The 23525-nt window shown below is 39.3% G+C and overlaps 2 protein-coding genes across 2 annotated transcripts; both read left to right on the forward strand.

The window, feature by feature from the left end:
* The first annotated feature begins 1705 nt into the window (after window positions 1–1705).
* LOC144253895 (olfactory receptor 7D4-like) lies at window positions 1706–2662 on the forward strand. The gene has a single exon (XM_077796556.1). It carries the CDS (start codon window positions 1706–1708, stop codon window positions 2660–2662), a length of 957 nt encoding a protein of 318 aa, XP_077652682.1.
* Window positions 2663–13095: 10433 nt separating this feature from the next.
* Window positions 13096–14034, forward strand: LOC144253701 (olfactory receptor 7D4-like). The gene has a single exon (XM_077796409.1). The coding sequence runs from the start codon at window positions 13096–13098 to the stop codon at window positions 14032–14034; it is 939 nt and encodes a 312-aa protein (XP_077652535.1).
* Window positions 14035–23525: the final 9491 nt, after the last annotated feature.

Genomic DNA, 23525 nt, shown 5'->3' on the forward strand with positions numbered 1-23525 from the left:
AGGGCTTCCAATCCCTTCTTCCCAGCCCACCAGCTGATGGGCAGCTGCACACTCTGCTCTCTTGGCCTAGACTGTCTTCTTCTCCTTACTTCCTCTCTGAGCCCCACATTCCTATTTGAAAGAAGGTGCTTATAGTCACTTCCCATTAAATATTGGTTCTTTGTGATATTTTTGTCTTTAATAAGCTCCTATTCTGCTGATTGGTTTTTTAATCATAAAAATGTAATCATTTTCAAGACTTACATAGTCTTTAAGATTTTAGATGGTTTGTATAGAACAACCTTGAATTGTTGAAATGTAGGTCATCGGATATGTTTTGACAGTTAACTGCAATTTTGACACAATGCATATCACTCACCAGGTGGGCACACGGGCACACATAATCACACACTCCGCACATGCAATTTCAATGGCAGGTGCCTTTGTTCTCTCCACTCATCTGTGTAGTCCCTGTGTTTTTCTCTTCTTGGAAGAATCCATCATGGAGGCATCTTTGTCTGAAGGAAGGAGCCACAGGATCTTCATAACTAAAAATTCCCTGTGGAGGTCAAAAGAGGTAAGAGACCTACTTACTGTGTTGATAGTGATCACAAGTCTGGGCTTGAGGGCTGCCACAAGTTAAGAGCGATATTGATGACACATTTATCATGAAGTAAACTGTGAAATCTCACATTTATAGAATACTTTCTGTATGCCCCAGGAACTGTAGCAGAAAAATGATCCTTATCTTACTGAATTTTCTTCTTCAGCCACACTACTTAGTAACATTTTCAATCCCTCCTGGAGAGGTGAAGTAATTTCAGCTAAGAGAGTTTAGAACCCTTTCTCAAGATCACACATACTATAAGAGATGGACTCAAATTCTTTTCCAAAGTGTTTGATTCAAGAAGCCAATTTTTTTAAAAAAATATTTTTTAGCTATAGATGAATGCAATATCTTTATTTTGTTTACTCATTTTTATGTGGTGCTGAGGATCAAACCCAGTGCCTCACATGTGCGAGGCAAGTACTCTGCCACTGAGCCACAACCCCAGTCCTCAAGAAGCCAATTTCTAAATCATAACTCTTCTATACCTTGTGGGGGGTTATCCTAAGTGTTTATCCTATAGGAGGATTTTAAAAATGATCAGTAATAATTATATAAGTCACAACTTTGATTTATTGGAATTATACCATGAAAAAAAAGCATTTTGCATTCCACAATCAGAGAAGTTATGATAGTATTATATTTAAAAATAATAAAAATAAGGTACTGAGAACCAACTCATATTCCTAGGAAGTTTCAAGCCATATAAGAGTGGATCTGAAAATCCATGTTCAATCCATATTATGGAGTTAATAGAATGAACATCATGGGATAAATAAGGCAATGGTCTAAAATGTCCTCACTTATTTTGGATGAGACTTATTGCAAAAGATAATTACTTATGTTGATTAATTCAAAGAGTAGAGTTAAAATGATTGAGTGGATGATGTAAGAGAGTTCTCTGCTAAATTGAATAAAGGCAGAACAATTATACACGTTTAAGTTGGAAATGGGGTAGCCCTTGTTCCATCAATCACAATCATGGGCAGAACTCGGTAGGGTAAAGAACGTCCATCCAAGAATAATATTGTAAAGTGGTACCTACCTGAGGTCCCAGGTGAGTGGTCTTTGAATGTTGCTTTCCCCCCTCCTCTTTTACTCAGAAGATACAATAGCTACATGGAAGCAGAGAACCACACAGCCCTATCCCACTTCCTCCTCCTGGGCCTCTCAGATGATCCTGAACTGCAGCCAATGTTCTTTGGACTGTTCCTGTCCATGTACCTGGTCACAGTGTTTGGGAACCTGCTCATCATCCTGGCTGTCAGCTCTGACTCCCACCTCCACACCCCCATGTACTTCTTCCTCTCCAACCTGTCCTTTGTGGAAATCTGTTTCACTTCTACCACCGTCCCCAAGATGCTGGTGAACATCCAGGCACACAGCAAAGACATCTCCTACCGAGAATGCCTCTCTCAAGTGTACTTTTATATTATTTTCCTTGGAGTGGATAATTTTTTACTGACTGTGATGGCCTTTGACCGCTTTGTGGCCATCTGTCACCCCCTGAACTACACAGTCATCATGAACCCCCGGCTGTGTGTCCTCCTGGTGCTGCTGTCTTGGCTCATCATGTTCTGGGTCTCCCTGATTCAGATTCTACTGGTGAAAAGACTGACCTTCTCTATGGGCACTGAAATCCCACATTTCTTCTGTGAACTGGCTCAGCTTCTCAAGGTGGCCGGCTCTGATGCCCTCATCAATAACATCTTTACCTATGTGGCAGGTGCCCTGCTGGGTGTGTTTCCTATGACTGGGATCCTCTTCTCCTACTCTCAGATTGTCTCCTCCTTAATGAGGATGTCCTCCATGGAGAGCAAGTATAAAGCCTTCTCCACCTGTGGGTCCCACCTCTGTGTGGTCTCCTTGTTCTATGCAACAGGACTTGGGGTTTACCTCAGTTCTGCTGTGACCCACTCTTCCAAGGCAAGCTCCGTTGCCTCAGGGATGTACACCGTGGTCACCCCCATGCTGAACACCTTCATCTACAGCCTGAGGGACAAGGATGTGAAGGGGGCCCTGAGGAGACTCCTCAGTAGAACAGCCTCTTGTCTTTGTGGGATCCCTGAGTTCTGAACGTAGATCCTCAGAACTAAGGGGGAGTTGTGTGCCCATGTCACATGATGTGATTTTCAGTGTCCTCCCTAAAACACACACTCTAGTCCTTCCAGAGTGGGAAAGGCTTTTGTGTAGATGGCATTTTATTTGCTTATCTTCAACAAATCCTTTAGAAATTCCTTTAAAATATTTCTTTTGTGTACATGATCCTTGAGGGTAAATTTTTTGGTAAGTTTGCTTATAAGTATTCCACATATTTCTAATTTCTACCACTGAGCTACATCCTTAGCCCTTCTTAATTTTCATTTTGAGGTAGGGTCTTGCTAAGGTGTAGCAGTCCTCAAACTTGCAATCCTGCTGCATCAGCCACTAGTGTAGCTGGGATTACAGGTTTGTACCTCTTCTCACAGACCTAACTGGATGTTTAAAGCACTTAATGTGTCAAGGCTGATATGATTTCCTCAAAAATTATCCTCTTCATGATTTTCAATGTTCTAGCCACAAAAAATAATGGATATTTGCTGTGATGTATATGTTAATTACCCCGATTTGATGATTCTGCAGTGTGTACTTGTATCAAAATATCCATCACATTTGGCACCTAAATATGCACAACTAAGGGTCTACTAAAATAAAGTACTGTTTTAAAATTATCTTATTGAATGTTAATATTGTTCACCTTAACTTGATTGTGTTCTTGTTTTCCTTGGTGGAAATGGAATGATAATTATACCAGCATCATGGCCAATTGGTTACCATATGAAAACCGTGCTTGTTGCTTTTAGACATGTAACTTCATTTATTCTTCCAAACATTTCTTTGAGATATTTCAATTGCCTCATTTCTGAGCAGGAGAGACTGTGCAATTAAGATTGATTATAACCTTTCAGTGTCCTTAGTTTTCATAAAAACACTGATTGGATTTTTGACATAACAGAATATACCTTGAACGTGTTTTGGCCATTTGATTCACGGTGATAGCCAAAATGAAGTCTCAGATATGAATGCATCCATTTTGACTCCTGATGATTTCTTTCTTTCCTTGTTCCTTCTTTCCTTTCTTGGTTTCTGTCTTTTCTCCCTCATTCTTCCTTCCTCCTTTTGGACTATTTCACTGGTTAAAGTTAATTTGAGCCTTTCCTTCTTGTGGCTGAGTTATATTCTACTATATGTATATACAGAAGTTGCTCATTTATTCACCCATTGGTGTACACTTGGGTAGTGTTTATCTGTTAGGTGTTCTAAATAATACTGCTCTCAGCCCGCATGTACATTTATTTGTTTAACCATTTTTTTTCAATCCTTGGGAGAATATTCCTAGGAGTGAGATGACAGGATCCTGGGATATTTACATAGTCACATTGTTGAGAACTCACCAAAATGTTTTTAAGAATGGCTGACATATTTTACATTCACTACAATATCTCAGGTTATAACATCAGGTTGCCAATATTTTTTTTCTTAAAAATAAGGGGAGCGAAAGTTTCATCAAAACAGAGGAAAGATTAGTAGAGGAGATGATGCCAATGAGGAGGATGAAGAAAGGATGGGTAAAGGGAAGAACAGTGGAATGATTCTGACCCAACTTTTGTATGTGCAAGCATGGATGTGGCATGGCGAGTCCTAGACCTGGGAACACCCACAGGTCACTAATTAAAAAGAAAAAAAAGTATAAATGGATTGAAGAGGTGGAGTGGAGGGAGGGGAATTGGGGGGCACTGAATTGGAGTGGGTTGTATTCATGCTTTTGTGATTCTATCAGGGTGTATAATTGTGTTTATTTAACTAATAAGAATAGGATAACATGAAAATACTGCATTACTATTATCATACTAATATTAAAATTAAAGATAGATAATGCTCATTTGTGTGTGTGTGGTGCTGGGAATTGAACCCAGGGCCTTATGCATGCGAGGCAAGCATGCTACCAACCGAGCTGTATCTCCAGTCCAATGCTCACATTTAAAAAAAAATGATGATTTCCAAAACATGATTACTCTTTATACGTAGTTATTACAATTTCTTCTGTAAAGCAAACACTGTCTGATGAAAACTAATAAAGGTTCTGTTTTGACAATAATGAAAAAATTACGATCATAGCCTCCTAGTGGCTGAGAAGTGGAGTATCACTGTGCCTCTGATGTGAATTTCTCTGTGACTGACAGAGCACCTTTGCTTACGCTTGTTGGAGACTGGTTATTTTCCATGGAGAAATAGCTTTTCAATCCTTTGCTCTTCTGTAATTATGTAACTCATATTTTTGTTTTTGACTTGAATATATTTTAGATACTTGCCCCTTTTTGCTGTGTGTTTTGACAGCACCTGCCCCATTCTGTATGTTTTCTTTCCACTTTTTCTTTTCATCAGGATTTGAAATATATTTTGTGAAGTTATTTCTCCTTTCTCTCAGAGATTTCATGTTCTTTACCAAGCCACCTAAGTCACCTCCTTGCAGCTTCTGGTAGTCACCACTTCATTCTGTGCCTACAAGCCTTATTAAGAGTCCACCTATGTGTGAGTTCATGCAGTGTTTGCCTTTCTATGTTTGGCTCTTTTTCTAAACATGAAGTCCTCCAAGTTCCATGTTGTAATAAAGCATGGAACTTCTGTTTTACTTTTTTGTGGATTCCACTGTGTATATAGACCACGTATTCTTTTTCTGATCATCTGATGATGAGCATTTGGGTTGATTTCATGTCTTGGATATTGTGAGTAATGGTGGGGCTGGGCATGTGTCTTGACATACTGATTCCATATCATTTGTATATAAATGCATTGGTGATGTTGTTGGATCATATGGTAATTCTATTTTTAATTTTTTGATGAATCTTCATACTGTTTTCCCTAATGGCTGTACTAATTTACTTTTCTGCCAATGGTACTCAGGGAGTCCACACCAACACCAGCTATTTTTGGTCTTTATAATGAGTAGCAATTCTAACTGGTGCAAGATGACTTCTCATTGTGGTTTTGTTGCATTAATGGATGATTATCAATACTGAACATTTTTATACACCAGTTTTCCAATTTGTGTCTTCTTTATTATTGCATTGTATTTATATATAATAGTGGAGTTCATTGTAACACATTGACAAACACATAAAGCTCAGTTTGCTCCATTTTTAGCCCCAGTGTGTTTTCTTTCTCTGGCTTGCTCCTGTGTGTCTTGGTTTATTATTGCATTATAATTATATGTAATAATGGGTTCATTTGATGTGTTCATAAATGGAGGCTGTCTTTTTATATTTCATTTGCTTAACATATTATTGTTCCTAGTATGTTCATAGTTTAGTCTTTTAAATATCAAACTAAAAATCTCTGTGATTTATATACCACTGTGGACAGTATTAGAATATTCTGAATTTGACTGTTTTACTCGTGAGTTTTATACACTTCTGTATGTTTTTGTTTTGCTCACTAGTGGGCTTTCATTCAGCTTGAATAACTCTCTTGAGCATTTCTTAAGGGACATCTGGTGGTGGTGAACTCTTTGACTCCTGTTTTGGGGTAAAGTCTCCTCCACTTCTGAAAGCCTGCTTTGTTGGCTAGAAGACCCCTAATTGGAAGGCACAACATGTACAAAAATTAACTCAAAAATGTTCAATAGTTTTAGTGTAATTGTTAAAATCATTAAAATTCTTAGAAGAAAACAGAGTAATGTCTTCATTATCTTAGATTCTGCAATGGATTTTTACATCCTACATTAAACAAATAAGAAATAAAGCAAAAAATAGTTATGTTGGAACTTATCAAAATCAGAATCTCTATGCCTCAAAAGTCATCAAAAAGAAGATGAAGCATATTAGGAGCATAAAATGAAGAAACAGAGAAGAATAGAAATGTATAAAGATGCAAACATAAATGTATAAAGAGGCAAAACATAAGTCTATAAGCATAACCACAGTTCAATTTGTGGTTAATTGATTTTGACAATTTAACATTAACACTCAGTGGGAGGAGATCATCTCTCCAGTCAATTGTGCTAGGAATATTGGATTTCCATATGAGAAGAGGTACATCAGACTGTACGTCACACTATACATGCACACAAATCAAAATGAATGAAAGACATATGAAACTCTTAAAGTACTAAAAGGATTAATAGGACAAAGCTACATGATGAATTTGGGTAATGTTTATTTTATATAAGCAAACATTTTGACAGCAGAAGCAAAAATAATAAAATGAGGTTGCATCCCATCCAGCAATTTCCACAGAGCAAAAGAATTGACCCAGAGAGTGAAAACACAGACTCCAGAATGGGAGAATATACTTGGAGATCATAACCAGATAAGAGATAAACAGAGAAAATAGACGGAAATCAAACAACTCAATAGTGAGAAAACAAACAGCTTCTTTAAAAGTGGGCTAAGGACCGGAATGGACATTTCTCAGAAGAAGAAGTACATGCACACAGGATGGTTTGGTCAGTTCCGTCCCCGTTTCTTCCCTTTTCCAGCCCCGCCTGCCTCCCCCTCACTGAATTTTACCTTTATGTATATCTATACTGTATTAATTTTAAGTGAAACTATTAAATAAATTAAAAATAAAACAGAAACCAATAGGTAGAGGAAAGGGAACAAAGGAAGGAACGAGAGGGGGAAAAAGAGAAGTACTGAGGACTGAATTGGGGGAAATCAGAGCTCATGCTTGTATAACGGTGTCCAAAAAAGTGCTAAAATTCATAAGGAAGAATAAAAGACCGAGAATTCCCAAAGCAATTCTGAGCAAAATGAGCAATGTTGGACGTATCCCAATACCTGACTTCAAATTATATCGCAAGACTATCATGACAAAAGCAGCCAGGTCCTGGCCTAAGAATATACACGCAGACCAAGGGAAAAGAAGACAGAAACAAACCCAGGCAGATAAAGTCATCTGACCTTGACAAAGGCAAACAAAAGAGCCCTTGTGACAAAAGATGCTGGGAAAACTGGAAATCCGTACATAGAAGAATGAAACCGGATCCCTATCTCTCACCTGCACAAAAATCAACTCAGAATGAATGGGAGATCTAGGAGTTAGACTAGAGACTTTGCAACTCCCAGAAGAAAACACAGGCTGAGTGCTCCAACATATGGGTTCAGGGGTGACTTCCTCATTAGAACCCTAAAAGAAATAATACCAAAAATTAATAAACAGGATGGCATCACATGAAAAAGCTTTTACACAGCAAGGGAAATAATTAAGAATGTGAAGAGAGAATCTTCAGAATGAGAGAAAATCTTTGCTCCTCTACCCTACTCTACTACTTAATCTCACTCCAGTTAGAATGGCAATCATTAAGAATGCAAATAGCAATAATCACTGGTTTGGAGGTAAGGAGAAAGGAACACTTGCACACTGTTGGTAGGAATATACATTTTGCACAGCCACTATAGAAATCATTACAGAGATACCCAAAAATACTATAAATGGAACCACCATAGGACACAGCTATACCATGTCTTGGAATTTATTTAAAAGAACTAAAATAAACCAATAAGAAATTCAAAAGAACTAAAATCAGCATATATAGTGATATGTACAGTGCAACAGTTCACCGTAACCAAGTTATGGAATCATGTAGGTGTCTGTCTGTGGATAAATGGATAAAGAAAATGTAATGTAGGTGCATGACGGAGTTTTATTCAGTCATAAAGAGGAATGAGATAAAGCCATTTTAAGGGACTTGAATGGAACTGAAGAGCATCATGTTAAGTGAAATGTGCCAGATTTGGAAAGTCAAGGGTTATATGTTTTTCAATCATATATAGAAGCAAGAGAGGAAAAAAAAGTAGAAGGGTGCTCTTTTGGAAATGAGAGGGGTTGAGAAAAGGGATTAGTGGGAGGAGGAGGTTAAGGCAAGAGGAGGTATTGCGGAATGAAGTCTGTGAAATCTACATTGTAAATGATAATAATAGCCTAAAAGACCAAAAACCGCATGACCATTTTTAATAGAGGTAAATGCATTTGACAAAATTCACATGCATTAGGATGGAAACCCCCCAAAATGAGATACAGAAGGAATGTACCTCAATGCAAGAAATGCAATATAGACAAACCATAAGTAATACATACTTGAACAGGAGGAGGTGAAAGTTTTTCCTGTCATTTCCAGACCAATACATGGATACCCACACTTGCCACCACCACTGAACACACCTCCAGAAGGAAGTAAAGATAAAGAAAGAAAATCCATTAAAATTCGGGGGGAGGGATGATAAATTATCTTGTGTGCAGATGACAAGATTTTATGTGCAGGAAGCTCAAGAGATCCACTGAAAGAATGAATATATGAATCCAGTCAAGTTACAGAATACAAGGCTAATATCCACCAATTGGTAGTGTTTCTATACCGTAGCAGTGAAGTGCCTGGAAGGAAACCAAGAAAAAAAAATAACTATAAAATAATAAGTACAAATGGTCTCTAGGAAAGGGGAAAGATCTCTGTGTTGAAAAGCATAAAACATGGGTGAAAAACACGGAAGTGAAAAATAAATAGAGAAATGCTATGTTCTTGTGTTAGAAGAATTAATATTGTTAAAGTGTCCCTTATATCTAAAGTGATTTGCAAGTTTAATGCAATCCTCATTAAAATCCAGATTATATTTTTCAATTCCATAGAAAAATATTTAAATGCTCTTAAAAATCACAATCACTAAAGCAACCTAGGGCCAAAGGAATGAAATTGGAAGTCTAATCACATCACTTGATTTCAACACATAATACAAAGCCTTGATAACTTTTAAAATGTAGCATGCTACTGAATAAAAATAGATGCATAGATCAATGGAACAGAGCAGAGGAACCAGAAACAAATCCAGCCATTTAAGTCCAACCGATTATTGATAAAGGTGCTTAGAGTTCACAATGAAAACAGAAAGTATTCAAAAGCTGGTGCTGGGAAAACTGGATTTCACAGGAAGAAGAACACATCTAGACTTGTATACTATAGAGAAAAAATCAAACCAAGTGGAGTGAAAACCCGAATTTAAGAACTGAAAGCACAAAGCTCCTAGAAGAAAACAGGGGGAAGGCTCTGTGGCATCCGTCTGTGCTGAGTTTTAAAATATGACCTCAAAAGCAGTTCCCACAAAAGTGAAAGGAGACCAGTGGGACTATGACAAAATGAAAACTGCAACACCCCCAAAGGAAATCAACAGATCAAGGAGATGACTTTGCGAATCATGAATCTGATAAAGGGTTAATATCCCAAATCTATAAGAAATGAAAGCAACTCAATGGCTAGAAATCAAACAACCCAATTTTAAAATAGAAAAAGACATCAGTGGACTTTGCTTAAAAGAAGACACGAAAATGCCAATATCACCAGGCATCCAGGTAATGCAGATCAAAACCAGTATGAGACAGCGCCTCACACCTGTGACAATGGCTTCAGCAAAAGGTGGAAGATAACTGTTGATGGAGATGTGGAGAAAAGGAAAGCCCTGCAGGATGTTGGTGGGGTTATAAATCAGTACAACCAACAACCAAAGTAGCTAGGAACACAGAGGTCCCTCAGAAAGTTAAACACAGAATTGCTGAATGATGCAGCAACCTCACTATGGGTTATTTGTCCACAGGACATAAGTTTAACATGTCGAAAACACATGTGCTTTCCCATGTTTATTGAGGCACAATTCATGATAACCAAGATTGGGAATCAACCTAAGAGTCCATCTATGTATACATACAGGATAAAGAAAATGTGCTGTGTGTGCAGACAGACAGACAGACATGCAGACACACACACACACACACACAAACACACACACACATAGGAGGGTATCTCTCTCTCTCTCTCTCTCTCTCTCTCTCACATACACACACACACACACACACACACACACGATGGTATTTAGGCATAAAAAAGGAAATCCTGTCATTTATGAGAACTTGGATGAACCTGGAGGATATTATATTAAGAAAGATAAACCAGGGACAGGTAGGTCACTACTCACTCATGGAATTTTACAAACTTGATCTCAGTAGAAAACTAGAGAAGTTGGGGTGGTGTTGGGGGAGAAATACTGGTCACAGGAGACAAAAGTCCAGTTAGATAGGAAGACTAAGTTCAAGAGAAGTGTTCTTGTGTGGTGACTCTTGCTAATGATTTGTATTCTTGAAAAATTCGGAGTGGATATTAAATGACTCACCACAAAATGACACCAATATGAGGTAATGTATATGTTAATTTCTTAGATTTAACTGATTTTCAGTGTGTGGTGTTTCTAAACAGAAGGTCATACACAATAAACACCATCCTGTCCATTAAAAATTATTAAACTCAAAACAACAAAAATAATTAAGAAAAATGAAAGGATGGAATTCTTTCCACTCATAACATTGTGGACCCCAATGATCCATTCAATCTCCAAAGACAATTTAAGGGAGCTGTCAGAGGAAGTTCCTAGGATTGTGTCCTTGTAGAAATTCCTCCTTCCTTAGGGGACATATTGTGACTTTCAAACCTGACCAAAATCAGTGAGTTTGCCCTTGAAGGAAATCATCTCTTAACTGATTGGACATAGATAAACACAAAATTGACTGAAATTTTCTATTCTGCTATCTCCTTCATACTCCAAGGGAGCAGAATTATTTGGATCTGGAGAGACCATAGAACAATCTAGTTAATTAGGAGCTCTGAGAATTCCACACTTGAGAGGACAGAAGCCTTAAACATGGCCCTGTTGGCCTTCACCTGTGATTCTCAGATGCAGCCTCCTTGAAAACCCAAGTGGGCTTCCCTGGGAGAGAGAGGGTGGAGAAGAGAAAGCATCAGCCTTAGCGCTCAGAGCTGGTGGGTCACAGTGAGGCTGGGGGCCAAGGAGGGGGCATGGGGAGGACCTGGATCCTGGGCTCTGCTCCAGAATCAGGATACTGGGATGTCCCAGACTTACCTACTCCTTGAAGCTGTAGTCCCTGCACCTTGAAAAAATTTTAGCCATTACCTGAGCTATTTTATCACAAAACGTACCTACCCAAGAGCAGAAAGAGCAAGAACACTCTCACACACGCATTGTGTTTGAGTTTAATTGCACTACAGTATTATTTTCTCCTCCTATCTATGTGGTCCACATTCTTATTCCTCACGTTGGAAGAGTTCACCAGGCAGGCATTCTCTGAAAGTAGGAGCCATGAGGATCTCTATTAATTAGGAATGCTGTACAGTGACCCTAAGGTAATAACTATTATATTTTGGGGGTGTGTATTTATATTTTTAAATTTTGTTGCATTTTAATTAATTAATTAATTATTTCTGTTTTCAGGGACACTTAACCACTGAGCCACACCTTCAGACCTTTTATTTTTTATTTTGAGAAAGGGTCTCACTAAGCTGCTCAGGGCCTTGCTAAGCTGCTGGGGCTGGCTTTGAACCTGTGATCCTCCTGCCTCAGCTGCCTGAGCCACTGGCATGACAGGTGTGTGCCACTGTGCCCAGCAGATTTGTTATATTTATGATGATCATAATTTTATCCTGATTGCTGCCTGACTTAAGGGGATGTTGCTAAATGATACTCATGCAGGAAAAATGTATTGTGATGTTAAGAATAGAAGTTCACATTTAAGTGTTCATCAAATGTCTCAGAAACCACAATAGAACAATTATATCATCATGTCATTACATTTCTTTATTGGTCCTATCATATAGGAAATATTTACTACTACTACTGGAGAGATAAAGCATTCATAACTAATAGAATTTAGATGACTTTCTTAAGGTCATACATAATAAGATGGGTAGGCAAAAATCTACTCCAGGAAGTCCCACTCAAGAACTCAAGAATTTTGCAGATCAAGCTCTATTCTGCTTGTTGGGAGAGCTACTTATCCAAAACAATTATCATAAAGTAGAATAATAAAAATAATAACAACAGGTATTACTTATTCTGAATTCCACTGTTTAGGAATTTTTAAATTTAAAAACAAGTAATAATAATAATAATAATAATATCTCTAGTTTAAAATAGGTAGTGACTTAGCAATCACACTATTAGGAATTACTAAGTCATAGAATAAATGTTGTTTTTACTTCTAAGTCCATGCTTTATTATTATTATAGAGCTATTTCAACTAAGGAAATGTGGGGATTATCAAGGAAAATATGAAATTTGTTAAAATATTCTGGATGGGTCATAACAAAACAAAATTATCTCATTTTAAGTTATTTCATTTTAAATTTTAAAAAGGGAATTAAAATAGGTGAGTAGACATAAAATGAGAGATTTCTGCTGAATTAAAGAAAGTCTGGTTTGTTATAGACATGCAAAAGTGAAGTAAGCTACCATTTAGCCACATGAATCACTATGGGAAGGAATCAGGCATGCCAAAGGACGTCCACCTGAGGGTGACATTGTGAAGGGAGGATTACTTGATATCAAGTTGTATTGTTTTTATTTGATTGACTTTTTAACTTTGCTTGTTTGTTTTTAACTTTTGTTGATTTCTCAAGGGGAATAGACAGCTTCATGGAAGTGGAGAACCGCACACTTCTATCACAGTTCCTCCTCCTGGGACTGTCAGAGGATCCAGACCTGCAGCCCATCCTGTTTGGCCTCTTCCTATCCATGTACCTGGTCACAGTGCTTGGGAACCTGCTCATCATCCTGGCCATCTTCTGTGACTCCCACCTCCACACCCCCATGTACTTCTTCCTCTCCAACCTGTCCTTTGTGGACATCTGTTTCACCTCCACCACGGTTCCCAAGATGCTGGTGAACATCCAGGCACAGAGGAAAGACATCTCTTACACAGAGTGCCTCACTCAGGTGTATTTTTTTATGTTTTTTGCTGGAATGGATAATTTCCTACTGACCGTGATGGCCTATGACCGCTTTGTGGCCATCTGCCACCCCCTGAATTACATGATCATCATGAGCCCTCACTTCTGTGTCCTCCTGGTGCTGCTGTGTTGGCTCGTCATCTTCTGCAGTTCCCTGCTGCACATTCTGCTGATGAAGAGGCTGAGCTTCTCTGTGGGCACTGAAATCCCACATTTCTTCTGTGAATTAGCACAGGTTCTCAAGGTGGCCAGCTCTGATACCCTCATCAACAATATCGTCTTGCTTGTAGCCACAGCACTCCTCTGCGTGTTTCCCGTCACTGGGATCCTCTTCTCCTACTCTCAGATTGTCTCCTCCTTACTGAGGATGTCCTCCTCTGTGGGCAAGTCTAAGGCATTTTCCACCTGTGGGTCCCACCTCTGTGTGGTCTCCTTGTTCTATGGAACGGCACTGGGGGTTTACCTCAGTTCTGCTGGGACCCATCCTTCCAACAAGAGCACAGTCATTTCAGTGATGTACACTGTGGTCACCCCCATGCTGAACCCCTTCATCTACAGCCTGAGGAACAAGGATGTGAAGGGGGCCCTGGGGAGACTCCTCAGCAGAGCAACCTCTGGTCCTTGAGGGACATTGACCTCAGAACTAGGTGGATGCTTGGGTCTCTGAGGCAAAGACTGTGAGTTTACATAGCATGACTCTTTTCTCCCCTGAAAAACATGCTTCTTCCTATTTCCATTCCAGAAACACCTTTGACTTTGCTTGTGTAAGAGTTTGTATGGGTTTCTCCTCAACCACTTCATCAGTTCATCCTTTGTAAGTTTTCTCCCCCCAGATGTCTTTAATCTATGGGGCTCTTAATCTAAAGATGCCTTCTACTTGGGTCAGTTTTTGTCCTGAGCATTCTGATCTGATATTTAAAGCCCTTATCATGGCACATGCCGACACTCATTGCCCCCACATTTTCCTTTTGAATGTGAAGCTTCTTTACCTTAAAGTGCTTAACCTCTTCTTCCTGAAGGAACTGGTATGAAGTCATACAAGTCAAAGGAAAACGATTATCATTTCACGACTGTGGTTGTCACTTGACTTGTGTGACTTTATTCATTCTGAAAAGGGAAGTCTCATGTCCAGAAGGAGCACATCCCAGTGTTAGGTGGGTGATAAGGGTGGGAAGAGACCACCCCCTTAGGGCTCTGGGTTCCTCCCAGGGCCCTCACAACACCCCACCTCAAGCTCCTTCCTATGAGGGGACACTGGATCATCTTGTGGTTCAAAGGAGGAAGCTAGACTACCACCAGGGGAATTTGGGACCATGAAGGGAAAGTCCCCAATCTTGGAGAAACACAGTAGACCAAGTTCTCAAATTAAGTGAACTTGTTGCTAGTTAACCTGTCATTAGCATTACAGATTTCTTCTCCCTGTGCATTTGCTGGGGGGAAAGAAACTTATCCATGGGCAGCAGAAAAGAAATTATATAGAATTCAGCTGTCAACCAAGATGCCAGTCAACCCCAGATCCACCAGGGGAGAAGGGGGAGAACCAGCACAGCCCAACAAAAGCAGCTCCACTGTGTGGCCTGGGCCTGGAGTTACCTGGCATCTCAGCCCCCAGCTCTCCCACAGTGTTCTCCTTTGCTCTCAGTAACCCCTGTCTCCCTGCCAACCTCTCGCACTTCACTCAATTCTTTGCTCACATCAAGAACCTGGAACCAGGATCTTCTAGGGACCCTGCTCTTGTGCTGGTAGCACCAGGAACCATCTCTCTGTGACTTGCCTCTGTTGAAACATGCACTGGAGGTTTCATGGACCATTTTGTGTGCACCATGTTGTGGAGGCAAAGAAGTCCTTTCTTGGTGATTACTTTTCTTAATATATTTTCAAATTTATTTATTTTTAAAAATGATAGAAAAAATTGTATGTTTAAAGTGTGCACATATTTTAAAGTATTATAAGTTGTAAAATTACAACATCTGAAAAGTTAACACCTGCATTACCTACTATTGGTACTGTTCTTGTGGTAAAGTACACTGACATCCATTACTCATTAAAAAAATGATGCATAGTCATTCACTATAGTCACCCCTATATACAATTGATCTCTTTAATTTATTCCTCTCATCCACCTGGAATTTGCTATTCTTTGACAAATTTTCCATCCACACATTGGTCTCCCAACTTTCCTTATCTTGGGTAAAGTCCATTCTGCTATGTCTATCAGAGAGTTTTTAAAATTCTACATACAAATGAAATCACATGGTATTGATCCTTCTTGCCTGATTTACTTCACATGATATACTGATCTCCAGGGTCACCCATATTTTGAATGACAACATTTCTTTTTGTTCATGCTGGAATTGTATTTCATTATGTATGCATGCCACATATGCTTTATCCCCTCATCTGTTGATGGATATTCAAGCTTAGCAGTTGTTCATGGATTAAAACATGGAGTGAAAATACCTTTTAAAAGTACTTATTTTATTTTTTTCAGGCATATCCTTTGTCTTGGGATCATAGGATCATAAAGTAGTTTTATTTTTAATTTTTTTGAAGAAATTTTTAATTTTTTTCAGTAATGGTTGTATTAATTTATATCACCACCCACAAAATCCCTACCCAAGAGTACCCTTCCCTCAATATCCTCATCAAAATAATCTCTTATTTTTAATAACAACTATCCCAACATAAGACCCCTAAAGTACAAGAAATACTATCAAGAATCAATAAATGGGATGGATTCAAACTAAAAACTTATTTTCAGTAAAGGAAACAATGAATAACACGAACAGAGAGCCTACAGAGTGGGAGAAAATCTTTACCACATGCACATCGGATAGAGCACTAATTTCCAGTATCTGTAAATAACTCAAAAAACTTAACACCAAAACAAAAAAACCCAATTTGTAAATGGGCTAGAGAAATGAACAGAAGAAGATGTGCATTGATCAAGAAATATATGGAAAAATGTTCAACCTCTCTAGTGATTAGAGAAATGCAACTTAAAACTTCTCTAAGATTTCATCTCACTCCTGTCAGATGGCAGTGATAAAGAATATATCCCAGGCTGAATCCTACCTGTGTCCCTGCTATTCTCATTCTCAGGACCCCCCTCATGCTCTCTGACTTACATGACTCTCTAAGAAAGTCCCAAAGACCACATTAGTCTCCATTCACATCAACACTGGGGTGAGCACCACTTAAATTATTATTGTGTAATTATTCAGTTAGTGATGGCCTCTTACAAATCCCCTCCTGGGCTTTCCATCTATCCCTTTGGTTAGTGCTTCATGTATTGACAGGTTGCTGTCTACCTGATAATCCCCTTTCCCTGTGCTCACTCTGTCCTCACCTAACTCACAGGAAGTCTTCATTTCTGACACAGTAGTTTGCCCTGAGGTCTACAGGGACCTTGTATCCGTCCCCCACCATGAGGAAGGGCATTTCCAGTCTTCTGACTCTGCAATGTGCAGTGGCAAAGTCACGAGTGATGACTTCATGTCAGTCCAGCAGGGCGCTCAGAGGCAAGCCTAAGGGAGCCCCTGTGGCACTAACACAGCCCCCAGGGAGAAACTCCTGTCTGTGAAATTAAACTCTGTGAAGGGAAGAGCACAGTCAGAGCAGCAGCTTAATGGGCCCTGGGAGACGGTTTTGGAGACAGATAAAGAACTCTCTTTAAGTCTCCAGGAGAAGGAGCTTGTTGACTGCAAGCGGTTGAGCAGACCCGAGAAAGGAGACAAACAATTGGAGAAGCAAATGTGCCTCCAACAGCTGTCTTTAGGGAGAAGGAACTGGCAGAAAGCTTCCCTTTCTACCCTGTGGGAGCAGAACTGGGTAAAGACCAGGAAGCTGTTAGAACAGTGAATTGGATGGGGTTCTCTGAGGATTTTGTAAGGTTGTGAAAAGTTTAAGTCAGCTTCCAGAGTCCCAGGGCACAGCGTCTTTGAACCTAACAAGAGAAGCTGAATGGAAGGTCTCCCTGCGCCCTCTGGGAAAACCCTTGTGGAAGAGCCAGGGCAGCAGGGACTTCCTTGGGGCCATCTGAGAGAGCACTGCACCCAACAGGACTGGGATTAGGGGACCAGCAGAAGTCAACAGTGCAGGACAACTTTAACTAGACTCAAGCTCTAGGGACACAGAGAACAATGGATCTCAACCCATTGTCACCAGAAGAGCAGGCTCAGAATCACCTGGGAGCTTGTTAGAGTGCGTATTCTTGGCCTCCACCCTGATACATGCAATCAGAAACTCCAGGGTCAGGGAGCTCTTTGTGTCTAATAAGCCCTCCAGGTAAATCTTATTTCTCCACAGTGAAAGTTCACAACAACTACTGTAGGATTTGTTAAATGGGTGAGGAAAGACCCACACAAAGCTGTGTCCTCGGAGATGCTCTTGCTTTCAAACATCACCTACACATCTAAAGAACTAATGACGTACTCATCTTTGACTTCATAAAGTTATGTCTTCACTTGCTTTTTCATCTTATGCATTTATCTGAACGCTTTTTAACAACAGTTCTTTGCATGTTTATAAGCTCTAATTTCCTAATGCTTCATGTTCAGTCAAATGCTTTCTACTTAAAATCAACATTTTACATATAATTTTAAAGGTGAATCTTTATTTTTCTATCTGAGAATGTGCATCCCTCTTCTAACACACACACACACACACACACACACACACACATTTGTTACTGGCTCTAAAGCTATCAAATTCATTTTGATTTTTTTATTATTAGTTGTTCAAAACATTACATAGTTCTTGACATATCATATTTCATACATTTGATTCAAGTGGGTTATGAACTCCCATTTTTACTCCGCATACAGATTGCAGAATCACAATGGTTACACATCCACGTTTTTACATATTGCCATACTAGTGTCTGTTGTAGATCTGAGTTAGAATTATTCATGTGCTAAGTAGTGCAAACAGTTGTTCTGAAAAGGAAGAGGATTTGAATCCCTGGGAGAATCATGACTAGCCTATGTTGTCTTGTCCTTAACCCACTGACTAAGGTGACCTTCCCTTTCTCATCATCTTGAATGAGCTTTATTTTTAACTATTATATCTCATTTTATTGTTGTACTTTGAAACAACCAAGTTGTTTTGTTTCTTGTTAATTAAATCTATGTCGTTTTTAAAAGAATTTCAGCTTTAAGTAAAATGCTTTAATTCCATTGAGACTTTCTGTGGGTGGGTGCAATTAACATTTTCCAGTTCCCTCCCTGCTAGTTAGGGTCATGGTGAGTTTCCCTGCTCATTTCCACAGTGACCAGATGTGGCAGGTCCCTATGCTTTTCTTACTTTGACATCCCTTCATTTATTTGCTGTTTTTACTCTTTATCAGCTAGGATATTAGACACTATGATTTACTTGGCCGAGAAAATATTAGATAGGGTTCCTTATGGGTGAAGTGTTTCAAGTTTAGTACAATAAGTTTTTATTTAGCATCATCTTTTTTAATATTTATTTTTTAGTTGTAGGGAGGCATAATATCTTTATTTTGTTTTTATGTGGTCCTGAGGATTGAACCCAGTGCCTCATGTGTGCAAGCACTCTACCACAGAGCCACAACCCCAGCCCCTTTGCATCATCTTTTGTGATCATGGACACTGACATTTCCTTCTGGGTTTGCAACTGGATGATAAAAAGACAAGTCTACTTGTAATTACATTTGGGGGTATTTCAGCTATAGTTAAAGCACTTGACAAAGATGAGATGTTAGCTGGGCCTGGTGGCACAAACCTTAAATCCCAGTGACTCAGGAGGCTGAGGCAGGAAGATCACAAGTTTGAGGCCAGCCTCAGTAACTTAGTGAGGTGGTAAGCAACTTAGTGAGACCCTGTTTCAAAATAAAAATAAAAAGGTCTAGGAATGAAGCTCACTGGTGAACCCTGAACTATATCAGTATACATAGACACATGGCTTCAACCCCCAGTGCCATATAAAACACAAGGGGCTGGGGTGGTAGCTCAGTGGTAGAGTCCTTGCCTAGCATGTGTGAGGCACTGGGTTTGATTCTCAGCACCATATTTAAATAAATAAAATAAAGGTTGATCCACAACTAAAAAATTATTTAAAAAGATTAAATTTTAGAGATTTTAAAACTGCATGCACGGTGATATTTTTCTTCATCATCTCCAAAATTCTTTTAAAAGTAAATTCTAAATTTCAATTATTTATTTTTAATTAACATCAAAATTGCAAATATTTATCACATAAACATGATTTTTGAAATACACATATTTTATAAAATTATAAAATTGTGTGTGGTGAGAACATAAATCTCTTGTTTCCAATATTCAGGAGTGTAATACATTGCTGTTCACTGTGTTATAAAAATCCACCTGGTAAACATCTTCCTCCTTTCTGCCTGGAATCCTGTACCTGCCTGTGCTTTGAGCTGAGCAGACTCTCTACCTCCTGCCTCTCACCATTTAATAACCACCCCACTCTGCTTCTGTGAGTTCCACTTTTCTGGATTCCACACATAAGTGAGATCAGGTGGGATTTCCCCTTTGAGACCTGATTATAAGAGGTCTCAAAGGGTAGACTTGGTTGAGTTCTATCTGACCGGTTATCTTTGACCTGGATCTGTGTATCCTTCTTTAGCTTCAGGTAGATTTCTGTTATTGTATCTTTGTACATGGTTTCTACCCCTTTGGCATTTACAAGACTCTTCCAATCCAATAACCTTAATATTTGCTCACTTAATACTGTCTAAAAATTCTTACAGTCTTTCTTCATCTCATTTTTTCCTCCAACTGTATTTTCACATGGACTCTCTTCAAGATTACTAATTATTTCTTCTCTTTGATCTGTACTCCTGTTGATGGTTTCTATTGCATTTTTTTTGCTAAGTATTTTTTTTCTTGTCTTTTCCTTTCTTTCTTTCTTTCTTTTTGATACGGAGGATTAACCATGTGGCATATCCTCAGCCATTTTTTTGTATTTGATTTAGAAACAGGGTCTTGCCAAGTTGCTTAGGGCCTTGCTAAATTGCCAAAGCTGGCTTTGAATTGTGATCCTCCTGTCTCAGCCTCCCAAGCTGGTGGGATTACAGGCATGTACCACTGCACCTGGCACTAACTGCATTTTTCAGATCAAGGATTTCTGTTTGATTTTTTTAAAAAACCTGTTTCAATCTTTTTGTTAAGTTTCTCTGTGATAGTATTCAATCATTTATCCATACTTTCTTTAAGTTCATTGAATTTCCTTTATTTAAATTCTCTGAGAGTTTTCCCACACTGATTACTATGTGGTTTATTTCTGGCACATTATTATTATTATCATTAGTAGTAGTAGTAGTAGTACTACCAGGGGTGGAACCCAGAGTTGCTTAACCACTGATACACATCTCCAGCCTGTTTTATGTTTTATTTATAGACAGGGTCTCACTAAGTTGCCTAGGGCCTTCCTAAGTTGCCTTCCTGAGGCTGACTTTGAACTTTGTGATCCTCCTGCCCCAACCTTCCAAGTCTCTGGAATTATAGGTGCACACCACCACACTGACTGGCAACTTATTTGGACTGTTTAGTTAAGTTACATTTTCCTGAAACTCTAACTGTGTTAGGTTTTACCAGCCCAGTACAAGTACTAAGGCAAAGCTTTGTGCTTTCTACCCTGTTCTACCCCCAGAGGATGGGGGTCTTACACCACATTATGCTTCCTGAAGTTGACGTTGTGTTGGTGAAGTCAGTGTTTGGCCAACTAGGCTGATGCTAAACTGGGTCGCACTTCAGTCTCATGGCTACAGAGACCTGTACAGCGTTGGTAGGAGGGCAGGTATGCCCCAGACCCAATCCAAGGGTGAAAATGATTCTGCTGAGACTTGAGTCTGTCCCACTGCTTCACTTATCTCTGCCTGATACTGGGTCCAGTTCAGAGGCTCCGGGAGGTCTAGCCTGTGTTCAGGGTCTTCCGTTTTTACTGGATGCCAGGTATCACCAGAGCTGACCTCCAAGACAAAGCCCTGTGCCAACTTCTGTGCCTGGCTCCCCAGTGTATGGACCCCTGCTCCCTTTTGTCACCTGAGCTGGGTGGAACAGTGTTGATGGAATTCTCTTTGCCACCTGGTCCATGAATTTCAGCAGCTCACTCCATGGTTGTTGGCATGATGGTAAGCGAAGCAGGGCTCTTCCTAGCTCTGGATGTCCCATGGCAAGCCTGGTACTGGATTTCAAGTCTAAGCCATTTACTCTCCCTCCCTCCCGCATGGGAGGCATTTCTGTATGCACTGGGCTGCTTGGAGTTGGGAGAGGGATGACATAGGCAGCTAGTTCCCTCCTAATTTCTTCCATATGTATTATCATTTTTTATACTAAAAGTAGGCACTAAGCATTCTCACTTGATTTCCCCAGCTCTTAGGAATGTAATATGCTGTGTGAATATCTATGCAACTGGTTGTGTCTACAGGGAGATGAAAGCTAGTGAATCTCATTCAAGCAATGAACGTCTTGCTCTGCCTCCTATGCCTACTTCTGAGATTAAGTAAGATCATACTGGATGTGGAAAGGTGTAAGAATTCCCTAGAGTGAGGGCAAGAGAATTCTACACTGACCTAGTATCTATTCATTCTGTGATTTTTTTGCCTGTGATCCCAGATGTCCTTAATACAGTTGATGCAATCGGTGCCAATCACAGAGCATCTCTGTGGTTAACCCAGAGATTCCCAAAGGGAAGATCACATGATTATCAGGTCACAATCATTAGCAGGTCTCTTCCTAGAGGATGGGAGAGGAAGTGGTTATCAAGGAGACAAACCACTAAGATTCTCTTGGAAAGATGTGCCATGTCTCTAATCAGACAGGCTGAAAAACAAAACATGTCTTCCCTGCTCACTGCATAATGACCTGGTACAAATTACATAAAAACATCATGCTCCTTATTTTGCTGTAAAATAGCAATGACATAGGTGCTCATGATATGGGAAAGAATGTACATATGAAATGATGCAGACTACTTAGAAAATAGCTCAGGCCCAGGCACGAGGAAGGTCTTAATTATGTTTTGTGATGCTTCAGTTACTATCATTCTCATCATCTTCAGCATGACCTTCAGTATTATTTTGGAAGTTAAGAGATCAATTTAGAGGGACTGAGTTTATATTACGTTAACATAAATGAGATGTCTTTGGGAAGAAGAATCCATGGAGTGGAATCAAAACTTTGAATGAGATTTTTGATACTTCCTCCAAGGTTATACGTTTCACTGTCCTCATACCTGAAATTCTGCAAATCAGTTACATACCATCTTGCTACCCAAACTGCAATGTTTGTCCTGAAGAAGAGTAAACAAAATTAACACCCATAAATCAAATGCATTCCTATACATCAGTGATGAATTCGCTGAAAGAGAAATCAGGAAAACCACCTCATTCACAGTAGCCTCAAAAAAATAAAATACTTGAGAATCAATCTAACAAAAGGGGTGAAAGACCTCTACAATGGAAACTATAGAACAGTAGAGAAAGAAACTGAGGAAGATGTTAGAAGATGGAAAGATCGCCCATGCTCTTGGATAGGCAGAATTAACATTGTAAAAATGGTCATGCTACCAGAAGAGTTATACAGATTTAATGCAATTCCTATTAAAATCCCATTGACATTCTTCATAGAACTAGAAAAAGCAATCATGAAACTCATTGAAAAAATACAAGACTCAGAATAGCCGAAACAATCCTTAGAAAGAAAGGTGAAGCAGGAGGCATTTAAGCAGAACTTAAATTTTCCTACAGAGCCATAGTAACAAAAATGTCATGGTATTGACAACAAAACTGATATGTAGACCAATGGTACAGAATAGAAGACAGAGACAAACCCACATAAATACAGTTTTCTCATACTAGAAAAAGGTACCAAAACATACATTGGAGAAAAGATGGCTTCTTTAACAAATGGTTCTGGAAAACCTGGAAATCCACATGTAGCAAAATGAAATTAAATCCGTATCTCTCACCCTGCACAAAACTCAAAGAGGATCAAGACTTAGGCAATAGAACAAAGACCCTGTGCCTAATAGAAGAAAAAATAGGCCCAAGTCTTCACCATGTGGGCTTAGGAACTGACTTTCTTAACAAGACTCCTAAAGTGTAAGAAGTAAAATCAAGAATCAAGC

The sequence above is a fragment of the Urocitellus parryii genome, chromosome 3, assembly GCF_045843805.1.
Source record: "Urocitellus parryii isolate mUroPar1 chromosome 3, mUroPar1.hap1, whole genome shotgun sequence".
Classification (NCBI taxonomy): Eukaryota; Metazoa; Chordata; class Mammalia; order Rodentia; family Sciuridae; genus Urocitellus; species Urocitellus parryii.